Raw genomic sequence first — 13,405 nt, forward strand, 5'->3', positions numbered from 1 at the left:
TCAGGCAATGAAACTAAAATACCACACAGTCCTCAGGTTATTAAATAGTGTCTTACTGACTTATTTAGTAATGCCTTTCATGCTGCTTAAGGTCCCCCAGGATGTCAGATTTTCAGCTAGTTTGTATAAATGAATGCAAAGAATAGGTCAGACTCATAAGAAATCAGAAGCAAGGAAAGAAATAGTCCTCAGCCTGGTGGTTTTCATTTATTGTAATATAATTTGTTCCTGGAAAAATACTAAGTTCAGTTGACAGTTAATCAAGATTGGTTGATTGATTGGCTGAGCTGGATTTCTATTATTAAGAAGAAATTAGGGACTTCCCTGGTGGTCCAGCGGCTAAGACTCTGTGCTCCTGATGCCGAGGGCCTGGGTTTGATCCCTGGTCAGGGAACTAGATCCCACAGGTCACAACTAACATCTAGCACGGCCAAGTAAAAGTAAAATATAAAAAAAAAAAAATCTTTAAAAAAGAACAAATTAACAGGCTACATCACTTGAGATAAGCTCCTCAGCATGGGGACCCAACGCTACAGGAACTGCCCACTTCTCCTGGAGCTTCTTTCTGGTATAGAATTTCACCTTTTCTTTTCTTTTTAAATTTTATTCCTCCGGTCCACGTTAGCATTTTCCTTTCCTTCCCTCACCCTGTATATATAGCACGTACCACACCAAGCTGTAAAGCGTCATTTTCCAAGAAAAACTTCTCATGTTAATAAAAAAAAAAGAAATGTTGAGATCAATTTGGATACAACAGGTTAAACAAAATGGAGTAGAATTCTTTACTGAAAGACCTGTGAGGAGCCTTTAATATGCTAATATCCCTTGCTCATCATCAAAAATTGCATATGCAGTGTTTGCCCAATTTATTCGGCACCAGAACTTTTTTAAAATTCCTAAAGCATTTTACTTTACTAGCTTGTGAAATGAGTGCAAGAAAGCAAAGAAGAACTAAAGAGCCTCTTGATGAAAGTGAAAGAGGAGAGTGAAAAAGGTGGCTTAAAACTCAATATTCAGAAAACTAAGATCATGGCATCTGGTCCCATCACTTCATGGTAAATAGATGGGGAAACAGTGGAAACAGTGACAGACTTTATTTTTGGGGGCTCCAAAATCACTGCAGTTGGTGACTGCAGCCATGAAATTAAAAGACGCTTACTCCTTGGAAGAAAAGTATGACCAACCTAGACAGCATATTAAAAAGCAGAGACATTACTTTGCCAACAAAGTTCTGTCTAGTCAAGGCTATGGTTTTTCTAGTAGTCATGTATGGATGTGAGAGTTGGACTATAAAGAAAGCTGAGCACTGAAGAAGAATTGATGTTTTTGAACTGTGGTGTTGGAGAAGACTCTTGAGAGTCCCTTGGACTGCAAGGAGATCCAATCAGTCCATCCTAAAGGAAATCGGTCCTGAATATTCGTTGGAAGGACTGATGCTGAAGCTGAAACTCCACTCCTTTGGCCACCTGATGCGAAGAACTGACTCATTGGAAAACACCCTGATGCTGGGAAAGATTGAAGGCAGGAGGAGAAGGGGACAACAGAGGATGAGGTGGTTGCTTGGCATCACTGACTCAATGGACATGAGTTTGAGTGAACTCCGGGAGTTGGTGATGGACAGGGAAGCTTGGCATGCTGCAGTCCATGGGGTCAGGAAGAGTCAGACACGACTGAGCAGCTGAACTGAACTGAAAGCATTTCAGAGCATATACTCTTGAAAAATGTTGATATATCATGGAGAAAAGGGTGTGAGAGTGGTAGATCTGGAGGATTGTGGGCAAAATGTGCATTCTGTGCTAAGCTTTATAAGCCTTTGTTTTCTTGACTTCTCTTCCCCAACCTGGGAGGTGTGGGTGGTCAAGCCTCTCCCGTTATTTCTTTGCTCTCGTGTTGGCCGACTCTTAAGGCTGACTCCAAAGCAGATGTCTCACATGCAGCCTCCTTCCCCGGATGTGAGGGATGCTTGCTGCGCTCCAGCCCCTCCGCCAGTGTGGGGCACGAGGAAGAGGCAAGGAGTGGTCCCTGCTTACAAAGCGCTTGTGTGCTGGTAAAAGAGAGAAAGCAATAAGTGAAGTCACCAGGAAATTCTTAGCAGACGTCAGAGAAAAGGAAAAAATGAAAGCTGCATAATTAGTTCACAGCTAATGGACCGTGTTCTGTCCTTTATACGTACTGATATGGTTCATCCTGATAACTTCATGCTGATTTCACAGGGAAACTAAGCCACAGGCAAGTTATGTAACCCAGGCAGTCAAGCCTCAGAGCGTACATGTTCATCCACTTGTGGAAAGTTACAGCTTGAACTTGGCTGAAATTTTCAGTAGATTTATGCTCTCAACAAACTCCAAACTCCAGGGCTGGTCTGTAAACTGCTTGCTGGCCAACAGTGAACTATGGCAGTGACTGAGTGAGCAGGAGCCAGGGAAGCATGCCTATCCTGGGAAAGGTAAGGAATGCATTCAGTTCAGCTCAGTTCAGCTGTTCAGTCGTGTCCGACTCCTTGCGACCCCATGGACCACAGCACGCCAGGCCTCCTTGTCCATTGCCAACTCCTGGAGTTTACCCAAACTCATGTCCATTGAGTTGGTGATGCCAACCAACCATCTCATCCTCTATCGTCCCGTTCTCCTCCTGCCTTCAGTCTTTTCCAGCATCAGGGTCTTTTCCAATGAGTCAGTTCGTCATATCAGGTGGCTAAAGTATTGGAGTTTCAGCTTCAGCATCAGTCCTTCCAATGAATATTCAGGACTGATTTCCTTTAGGATGGACTGGTTGGATCTCCTTGTAGTCCAAGGGACTCTCAAGAGTCTTATGAGTTAGAAGATGGATGATACAATATTTGGCCCCTGGAAAGGAGTGTAAACTCATGACAGCAACTTCTGTGAGGAAATTTCACCAGTTAAATTCCACCTACAGTTTTTCTTGTACAATGATGTGAGGAATGAATGAGTCAAGTGTTTTCTCCAGAAACAGTGTATCTGTACCAGAGAAGATATGGACTTTGGGATGCATGATACACACGTGTTCAGTTCAAGGGGTCTACCATTTACCACCTGTATGACCTGTGATAAATTGCTTAACTTTGCTAAGCAAAGCATCTTCACCTCTGAAGCAAGATAGCAATGCCTATCTACAGCATTTTTTTGTGATTGTGACATTTGATGGTGGTTACAGAGTGCCTGGCATATAGGGACTCTTCAGTAGTCTTGATTTTTCCCTATTTTTTTCCTCCCAAGTTACTCTTCTTTCCTCTGAAATTTGAAAGTAGCTGCTATGAAGTATGCATGTATTCTTGCCTTAAGTGAGGGGAGTTTTAGTTTACAGACAGCATTCAAAAGAGATGAGTGAAAAGTTTCCCAGTTATTAATATTGATTAGGTGATGGAAGGACTGATGCTGAAGCTCCAATACTTTGGCCACCTGATGCAAAGAACTGACTGGCTGGAAAAGACCCTGATGGTGGGAAAGATTGATGGCAGGAGGAGAAGAGGACGACAGAGGATGAGATGGTTGGATGGTATATCCAACTCAATGGACATGAGTTTGGGCAAGCTCTGGGAGTCGGTGATGGACAGGGAAGCCTGGTTGGTGTGCTGTAGTCCATGGTGTTGCAGAGTTAGACATGACTGAGCAACTGAACTGAACTGATACACAGATTTTTTATAGAGTATTTATTTGCTTTGGCAAATAGTTTGGCCAAGTTTCAAGCTTAAGCAATATCCTCAATGCTTTTTCCAGGTGCAGCAGCATACGCTCTTTTTTCCTTGAATATCCATCTGTGTCCAAGTGAGTTATTTTAGCACATGGTAAAGCCAGTTCACTTTTTTAAAACTTTTTTTAATATTGGAATATAGTTTATTAACAATGTTGTGTTAGTTTCATGTGTATAACAAAGTGATTCAATTATCCATACACATGTTATCTATTCTTTTTCAAATTCTTTTCCCAATTAGGTTGTTACCTATTATTGAGCACAATTCCCTATGCTATATAGTAGGTTGTTGTTGGTTATTCATTTTAAATATAGCAGTATATTTTCTAATTAGTGGAGAAGGAAATGGCGATCCACTCCAGTATTCTTGCCTAGAGAATCCCGTGGACAAAGGAGGCTGGTGGGCTGGTGTCCATAGGGTCACACAGAGTTGGCCATGACTGAAGTGACTTAGCATGCATGCATGCACTGGAGAAGGAAATGGCAACCCACTCCAGTACTCTTGCCTAGAGGATCCCGTGGACAGAGGAGCCTGGTGGGCTGCCGTCTATGGGTTCACACAGAGTTGGCCATGACTGAAGTGACTTAGCATGCATGCATGCACTGGAGAAGGAAATGGCAACCCACTCCAGTACTCTTGCCTAGAGGATCCCGTGGACAGAGGAGCCTGGTGGGCTGCCGTCTGTGGGTTCACACAGAGTTGGCCATGACTGAAGTGACTTAGCATGCATGCATGCACTGGAGAAGGAAATGGCAACCCACTCCAGTCTTCTTGCCTGGAGAATCCCAGGGACAGAGAAGCCTGGTGGGCTGCCGTCTATGGGGTCACTCAGAGTCGGACACGACTGAAGCGACTTAGCAGCAGCAGTAGCAGCATATTTTTTAATTTGGTCCCATGTCAACTTTTTCACTCCCTTGTCTCTCCTAACCCCCACCAACTACTAGCTGAAGCTCTCTGAGTTATCCTAAACTTTGAATCTGTTTGCATCTCTGGGCTAAGTCCTCTAAGTTCATTGTTAGCCTCCTTTTTCTTACTTACAGAATTTCCCTGGCGACTCAGATGGAAAACAATCTGTCTGCAATGCAGGAGACTTGGGTTCAATCTCTGGGTCAGGAATATCCCCCTGTTTAAGGGAATGGCTACCCACTCTAGTATCCTTGCCTGGAGAAGTCAATGAACAGATAAGCCTGGTGGGCTACAGTCCATGGGGTCTCAAAGAGCTGGACATGACTGAGCAACTAACACTTTCTTACTTATGCGCACCTTCCTTCGATCTCTCTCTTGGCTCAGTCAACACTGTATGATTTTCCTGCTTTATGAAATTCATGTTTTGGAGAGCAGAATTTCCTAACCCCTCAATTCTAGAGGCTGACTTATCCACACTTCTCTAAAAGCTCTCAGTTGGCCTCGTCATTGTCTCTTTAGATTCCTTTCGGAACTCCAGTCTTCACTAGGGATCATCCCTTTATCCCTTCTTAGTTCTCATCACTGATCTTTTTTTTTTCTTCTAATTTTTACTCTAAGAATGAGCATGAGGACTAGCATCATCATTGTTCAGTTCCTGGGCCCTCATCGGGATTGGCTATGGTTTCCCCTCCCCATCAGCGTCCAGCCCCAGCTCCCCGCTTCTAGCCCTGTTAGGCACAGCTGTGACCACGTTGACATTGGGTATTTATTTTATCGCTTCATAGTTTTAGGTCATGTGAGCTTAGATTATGCTAGTTGCATTTTCACGACCAGTCCAGTTTTCAGCACTAAAGCATTTCATCCAGTAATTCTTTCTTCTAGTTATTCAATTACTAGCAGGTTTATGTTGCAGTTTGGTTTTTGTCCTATCACAATTTTGTATTTAAGTTAACCAACATCATCATTTTATTTTTGCTTATATGAAGAGGACAATTTGTCACTAGTTGTCAAAACACCACAAAGGAGTTCATAAAATGTAAATTTGATTTTTGCGCTTATGAGCAATTCTTTCAGTTAGGTCTGAGAATGCTCCCAAAGAGATGAAATTAATATTGAGCATCCAAAGGTGTGATCTGGTTGAAGGTCCCAGATATTGCAGTTTAAGGACCCAAGAAAATATGATCACCTCCCCTGCTTTTATTTTTGCCACCTGAGTTCTACACCAATTAAGAATAATAAATGCTAGTCTTGTGGAAATGAACTATCATTTTTATTAGTGATAGCACTGATGTTGAAATATGTGATTTACATGTACTGGATTTCAGATTTAGAATTGCCCTCTAGAACGCTAATTCAGGACTGGAGTAGGACTCTCCACTGAAGCAAACCTGCTCCTCTAACAGCCATGCAGCAGATGAATGAGTGACATAAACTGATGTTTCTCAAGGCAGCTTGTTCCCATAAAGCACATGCCAGGGGCTGAGCTATGGACATATGGTTTCTCTTTGCAGACTGTCCTTATATTTCAGATTTTGTCACTCTTTTTTCCTCTGGAAAGCTATAAAAGAGGGAATAAAGAGATACTAGTGTGTCTTGCTAGTGAAATTTCTTCAAAGTGGAAGGTCATAACAGGAGAAAGAAGGAAGAGGGAATTCCCTTTCCCTTCCTTCTGCCTCTGGGGTGTTACAACTTGGTTTGTTAAATTTTAATATGATTTATCCAAATAAATGTTGAGAGATCCACCTTCTAGTGTGACCACATTAATGCTGTTTTCCTTGATTTTGTTACTAAAATGTGCTGTCTCTTTGTATTTATTTCAAGCCCTCCTAATTACCCTTGCCCCAGCCACTCACTACTTCTGGGTAAACCAGGTAATGGGAGGGCTAATAGATTATTTGTATCAGCTGGAGATTCTTTAGTTGCACGTGTAAGACACCCAACTCAAATGTTTTAAGCATAAAGGGCAATCTGTGGCCATATAGCTTCTAAAAGCCCAGGTTTGGTTGACTAGATCCAGGTCTTAAAATGACATCACCCTGCAGAAACCATCTCTCTCTGTTTCATGGTATCATCTGGGTCGGCTCTCTCATCAGGGAGGCCCTCTCCCCCCAGTTATCGTGGCCTCCAGCAGCCCTGGGTTTCTTCTCTCCCCTTCAGCGAGCCTTGATTGCAAAGAATCTCTCTTTCCTAAGTGTTCCAGCAAGAACATGGGGGTGAGTTGGGTTGCTGCTAATTCAGTGTTCTAAGTATAGTCCCTAGACTAATCACAGAAGCAGCACCTTGAAACTTGTTAGGAATGCAGATTCTCAGGCTGCACTCCAGAGTTTTGAATAATAAACTCTAAGAGTGGGGCTCAGTGAACTGTGTGATTGAGATGCATGCTTTAGAAGACCAATTTGTTAGTCCATTGACCACACTCTATGTCTAGGGGGATAGAATACCTTGAGTGGTTCAGACTGGGTAACTTGATTGTTTCAGGAGCTGGGATGGGGGTCACCTTCATCCAGCCCCAGTGGTTTAAGGGTGGAGTGGGGAAGGTAGCGTCCCAAAGGAAAATTAAATGTAATTATGAGACAAATCAACAGTTGCTAGTCAGATAAAATTAATATGTTCTACAGTAGTAACTTTTTCCCCAAGCACTGGGTGATGGATTATTGTACCAAGAAATATTTGGTAATGAATGACTAAGGCTGGCTTATTTTATCTTTACAAGGGTTAAGGCAATGAAACCTTTTCTTCTTACAGTATGTATTAGTACTCCATTGTTTTCCTGAATGGAGCAAATGAATAGATTCATCCTTTAACTTGAGTTGCCCATGATCTCATATTTTCCTTTATAGGAGGCACCTTCTGTGTGGCTGCAGGAAGGCACGGGGTGCAGGGCACAAAACTCGGATTGGCCCAGTAATCAGCTCCCCCACAGCAGCCAAGTCAGATATCCGCTATACTGAGTATTTAGTTTTCTGGAACTGAATGTTTTGTGTAGAAATACATTAGACCTACAGCCTATCGTAAGGATGCTGTGCAAAACACGGTCACTTTTCCTGTTTGCATCTCATCTTGTGATTTATTCACAGGTACGATGGTGGGAGACCACACCCGCTTGGAATTCCACAACATTGAAACTGGTATCATGACTGAGAAACGTTACATCTCCGTGGTCCCCTCCAGTTTCATCGGCCACTTGCAGAGCCTTATGTTCAACGGGCTGCTTTACATTGACCTGTGCAAGAACGGGGACATCGACTACTGCGAGCTGAAGGCTCGCTTTGGACTGAGGAACATCATCGCCGACCCCGTCACCTTCAAGACCAAGAGCAGCTATCTGAGCCTGGCCACCCTCCAGGCCTACACCTCCATGCACCTCTTCTTCCAGTTCAAGACCACCTCCGCTGACGGCTTCATTCTCTTCAACAGCGGTGATGGCAACGACTTCATCGCCGTTGAGCTAGTCAAGGGGTAAGTGGACGACAGCGCCTAGTTTATACTAGGCATCTTAGCACCAGCCCTGCATAAAATATGGATGTGAAAACAGTGTCCATTCTACTTTCTATTCCTGATACAAGCTCTCACCCCCGTTGATTAAAAATGTCTGTGTAATGATTAAGGCTGGAAGGGAGAGAAATTCCTGAGTTTATTGAAGGATCCTCTACTAACTCAATGCTCTCAAGCATTTTATTATGAAATGTAGTCCTTTAAACCTACGGAAAAAAGGAATTATTTTTGCAAAACAGGGATATGGGCTGTGGGGCAGTGAATTTGTGCCACCAAATTCACGGGAAGAAGTGAAATGTATTTTCATTACTACCATTATCCCATATCTGCAAATTTTAGAAAGCTGTTCTTGGTTCAAGATATTTTACTACTAAGTGTTGGGATGTAGTTAAAACAAAAGCCAAAAAAGAGACCAAAACCCCAAACACAGATCCCTGAATGACTGTGAATTTAAATGTCGCCCCCTAGTGTTATGCAGCGGTCCAGCTGCTGTGCTTTGCGATTCGGGATTTTTGCTTGGTCAGTTCAGTTCAATCGCTCAGTCGTGTCCGACTCTTTGCGACCCCATGAATCACAGCACGCCAGGCTTCCCTGTCCATCACCAACTCCCGGAGTTTACCCAAACTCATGCCCATTGAGGTGGTGATGCCATCCAACCATCTCATCCTCTGCCGTCCCCTTCTCCTCCTGCCCCCAATCCCTCCCAGCTTCAGGGTCTTTCCCAATGAGTCAACTCTTCGCATCAGGTGGCCAAAGTACTGGAGTTTCAGCTTCAGCATCAGTCCTTCCAATGAACACCCAGGACTGGTCTCCTTTAGGATGGAGTGGTTGGATCTCCTTGCAGTCCAAGGGACTCTCAAGAGTCTTCTCCAACACCACAGTTCAAAAGCATCAATTCTTCAACATTCAGCTTTCTTCACAGTCCAACTCTCACATCCATACATGACCACTGGAAAAACCATAGCCTTGACTAGATGGACCTTTGCTGGCAAAGTAATGTCTCTGCTTTTTAATATGCTATCTAGGTTGTAGTGTTAAAGAAATAGATTCAATGAGTATAGAACTAAAATGCAGTCTGACGGAATAGGATCTGACTGTTCTTTAAGATCCCCTGGAGAAAAGCATGGCAGCCCACCCCAGTATTCTTGCCTGGAGAAGCCCATGGACAGCGGAGCCTGGCGGGCTGCAGTCCTTAGGGTGGCAGAGTCAGGCACGACTGAAGCGACTTAGCACACATTCTTTATTCTTAACTCAAGCTTTAGTTTCTCTCGCATGATGCCAGTCTCTCTCGGGGCGTTTGAAGCCTCGGTGTCAGTTACGTATACGTTGCCATTAAACTGCATTAAGCTCCTCCGGGCGATCTCAAGTCTTCGGGTGCTTGTGATCCCTCACAGGTACATCCACTACGTGTTTGACCTCGGAAACGGCCCCAATGTGATCAAAGGCAATAGTGACCGCCCCCTGAATGACAACCAGTGGCATAACGTCGTCATCACCCGGGACAACAGTAACACCCACAGCCTGAAAGTGGACACTAAGGTGGTCACTCAAGTTATCAATGGTGCCAAAAATCTGGATTTGAAAGGTAAACCTTGTAAAGATGTTTATCCTTCCTAGAGCTTTCAGTGGAAAGGCTGTTCCCAGTAGTAAACTGCAATTTAGGCGCACTGGGCATTTTTGATACATTGGGTATATCTTATTTTGACTACACTGCATTATACCAGAATGCAGTTCATTCAGTTTTTACTCTGACCACTCCTTAGGAATGCTCTGTATTCCCTGTAAACCTTGGGCATGTGGAAGTTGAGTGATAAATTATAAAATGTGGAGAGGTCATAATACAGAGGAAGGCATGTAGATTTTAGAACCTCAGCTAAATCATTTACTGCCTCGGTGACTGATAAAATTTCTTAGCCTTTTTCAGCTTCTATATACTTTTTTTTTTTTTTTGCAAAATGAGGATAATAATTGTTACTACATTTATGGGCTGTTAGGAGTTTTGATGAAATAATGTCTGTAAAATTCTCAACATATTATTGGTAACAAGCACATAAAAAGGACTCAGTAAATGGTTGTTTTGTTCAAAATATTGTTAATCTTTACTTCCTCATAAAATGGAAACAATAGCTACCTCGTGGAATGGATATGGTGATTACAATGTGTGAGATGGTGTGTGTAAAATGAATGACACTCAAGAAATGTTAAGTTTCTTCTTTATACAGTGTAAAAACCCTGTCAATAATTTTGTGGATGCTGTTTCCACCAGCTGAGTTACCATTACCTGGGCAGCGGCGAGTGGGCTTGGCTTTCGTTGACACGGCTCCCTTCACCCATTTGCTTTTCCTGCCCGTTTTCCTTTCCAGGTGACCTCTACATGGCAGGTCTGGCCCAAGGCATGTACAGCAACCTGCCAAAGCTTGTGGCCTCCCGGGATGGCTTCCAGGGCTGCCTGGCATCGGTGGACTTGAACGGGCGCCTGCCAGACCTCATCAACGATGCCCTCCATCGCAGTGGGCAGATCGAACGTGGCTGTGAAGGTACCACCTCTGTCTTTTTAAGCTGCATCCTGGTCGCAAGCCTCTTTGCTGCCTCTGCCACTGCTCCTTCATTGGTTTACCTTCCATCCCCTTCCCCGTCTGACCCTGCATCACCTTCGGGGTCCTCTTGTCTCTGGCTGAGTATGTCAGACATGTGCCGCAGGCTCCGGGAATGCATGTTGGCACATGTCTGCTCCGTGTCCCATTGCCATAGAGGACCTTTCCTGGCACTGACATCAGGCTTCTCCTGACTCGTGTCTTTGCTTCCAGCATGGCTGAAAAGGTATCAGGGGCTTTCACTTGATATATTAGTACATGAGGAGTCACAAATCGGGGACTTCTGTATGGGTGTCACTGTGAATAAAATGTATGTCACTGATAGTGGCTGCATTATTTAATGCAGATTGAGCAGGAGGGAGGAAAATGGTGTCAGAATGCCTTGCTGGGGGAAGGGAAGTAACAGTTATTGAGTACTTACTCGGTGTCAGGCATCCTTAGACAGTTTCTTAGTGTGGTGGAGTGGAACAGCATGGGCTTTGATGCTGTGAAGATCTGGCTTTAGGTCCAGGTAGTATTCCTGTCGGCTGTGTGGCTCGTGGCAAATTAATTAACCTTTCTGACCTATGTCTCCTCATCTGTAGAATGGGACAGTAAAACGTGTCTTGGAAGGTAATATATGTAAGTCAGAGTTAAATGTAGAATGCCTGGCACATGCATAGTAAGTACTCAATAAGTGGTAGGATTATTATTTGCAAATCTTATCTCATGTAAATCTTATCTCATGTGAGACATTTAATGGCATTGCATGCCTACCCTTGCAGCACAACAAACCATGCTCGGCCTGTTTCTGTAGGTAATACACAGCCTCTTGAGATATTAACTGAATTTTATAGGTCTTCTGAGTCCAGTAAGTTCTTTGCAATAAAATTCATCTCATTTAAGCCAGCAGGGGACAGCAGACATTCTCAGACTTCTCCAGTCTCCTTGCGTAGGTTGAAAAGGTGACTCAAATCTAACTTGAGAGTCCCAGAGGATGATCCGACCAGTCACCAGGGCCCGTGTTTTCTTTTGCCTGGTTGAGCGACATGGTCTTTTGTGCCATATATTGTGTTTTCTTGTATCCCTCATTAATTTACCACATCAAACCTGTTCATTTATCTCCTAACTGTTCAGTTTCATTTATCACTCCTGTTTTTCATCAGCTTCAATCCTTCACTTGCCATCTAAAAGCACCCTTTCATAAAAAGCTTCTGATCAACTTCCCAGACTGATCTGTAGTATGAAAATCGTTTTCCTTCACCTAAGAGTCAGTTTCTCATTACCATTTTGCACTAATAATAAGACTTATTGTCCCTATAATCCTTCCAGTTTTCTTTTAGCCAGAAATATTTCTTAAATTCTGTTGGCCAAATACAGTGTGTGTGTATGGGCAGACAGGAAGTTGGGTATCACCAACCATTTAAAGTAGCCACTTTGCCTTCTTCTCCTGAAAATGCACAATTTCGCTCAAGAGTTTTTGTCCTATTGGCCTGCTCTTAGTTCCTTTGGGTATTAAGGGAAATCCTGAAATAGGTGCCCTATTTGGGAATAGAGTATCTTAGTTTAGGATACTGTGGAATGACCGGAATGCCAGTTTTTCTGGAATGATTAATCATATCAAGTCAAATCATAATATAAAAGCACATGTTCAGATGCACAAGGCACTCTTCAAATGTTAAATATTTTTATCATGCCATCAGTTCTGCAGATTTAGAAGTTAACAGAAATCATCCATTTAACTCCGTAGCAACATTGCCTGATAGAAATATAATGTGAGTCACATATGTAATTTTAAATTTCCAGGTAGCTACATTTAAAAAAGCTTAAAAGTAACAGGTAAAGTTTAATTTTACAGTTTAACTTCTTCCAGAATATCCAAAATATTATCTTTTCAGCATATTATCAATTAAACATTTTTAGGAAGACATTTTAAGTTTCATATAGAACCTTCCAAATCAAATGTGTATTTTGTACTTGAAGCACACCCAGTGCAGACCACATGCCTTTAAGGTGCTCAATAGCCATTTGCATCTATGGCTACTGTATTGGAGGCATGGTTCTATAGAGTATAAAAATTGGGGTATGAGGAGGTAAAGCTGTAGCATTGGATTAAAAGAAAGTCTAAACAAACCTTTATAAAAGTGGATTAAAATATATAGTGCAAAGGTGGAATGGACCCCACGTAAGAGAGCTTTGGGGGAAGTTGTGGGAACATTAGGGAAAAGAAATTGCCCATCTGATTGGAGAAAATGTTCCTGTCCCTACCTACAGCTCTAGGTGCAGTTTGGCATGACTCATCACAAGCATTATGAGGGGTTCTGACCTTCCTCTGAGTATGGGTGATTGTTCAAAGCTGAACATTGTGGCTTGATGGCTCTATCATCCACATCTATGGCGAGTCCTATGGGCCTAATAACACTGCACTCTATTGCCATGGAGATAATTATGACGGTTACCCATGGCGCATTATGAGCGCCCCGATGGGTGGCGGGAAGTGGAGGATGAGTGCTGGGGGAAGAAAGCCCTTGTTTATTGTACACAGATGACTGAGATAATTAGTGTAAGGGGCCAGGAAAAATGGCCCAAAAGTGGGTTAAGCCATAAATTACTGTCATTGGAAGTTTGCACTATTGTGAATAAGACCTTGTCAGAGATCCCAGGAGCTTTTTAGAACTGTGGAAGACGATGGGGAGTGAAATGAAGGGCACAACATCTT

General features: G+C 43.0%; 1 protein-coding gene across 3 annotated transcripts in view; it reads left to right on the forward strand.

Annotated features, from left to right (window-relative positions):
* NRXN3 (neurexin 3) overlaps positions 1-13,405 on the forward strand; it is a 1,687,603-nt gene that overhangs the window by 764,320 nt on the left and 909,878 nt on the right. For all 3 annotated transcript variants that reach the window (XM_065940342.1, XM_065940340.1, XM_065940341.1), the window contains 3 exons: positions 7,696-8,077; positions 9,508-9,698; positions 10,477-10,650. In XM_065940342.1, the coding sequence (XP_065796414.1) occupies positions 7,696-8,077; positions 9,508-9,698; positions 10,477-10,650 (747 nt within the window). The remainder of the gene's footprint in view (positions 1-7,695; positions 8,078-9,507; positions 9,699-10,476; positions 10,651-13,405) is intronic.

Source organism: Muntiacus reevesi, chromosome 7 (genome assembly GCF_963930625.1).
Source record: "Muntiacus reevesi chromosome 7, mMunRee1.1, whole genome shotgun sequence".
Taxonomy (NCBI): Eukaryota; Metazoa; Chordata; class Mammalia; order Artiodactyla; family Cervidae; genus Muntiacus; species Muntiacus reevesi.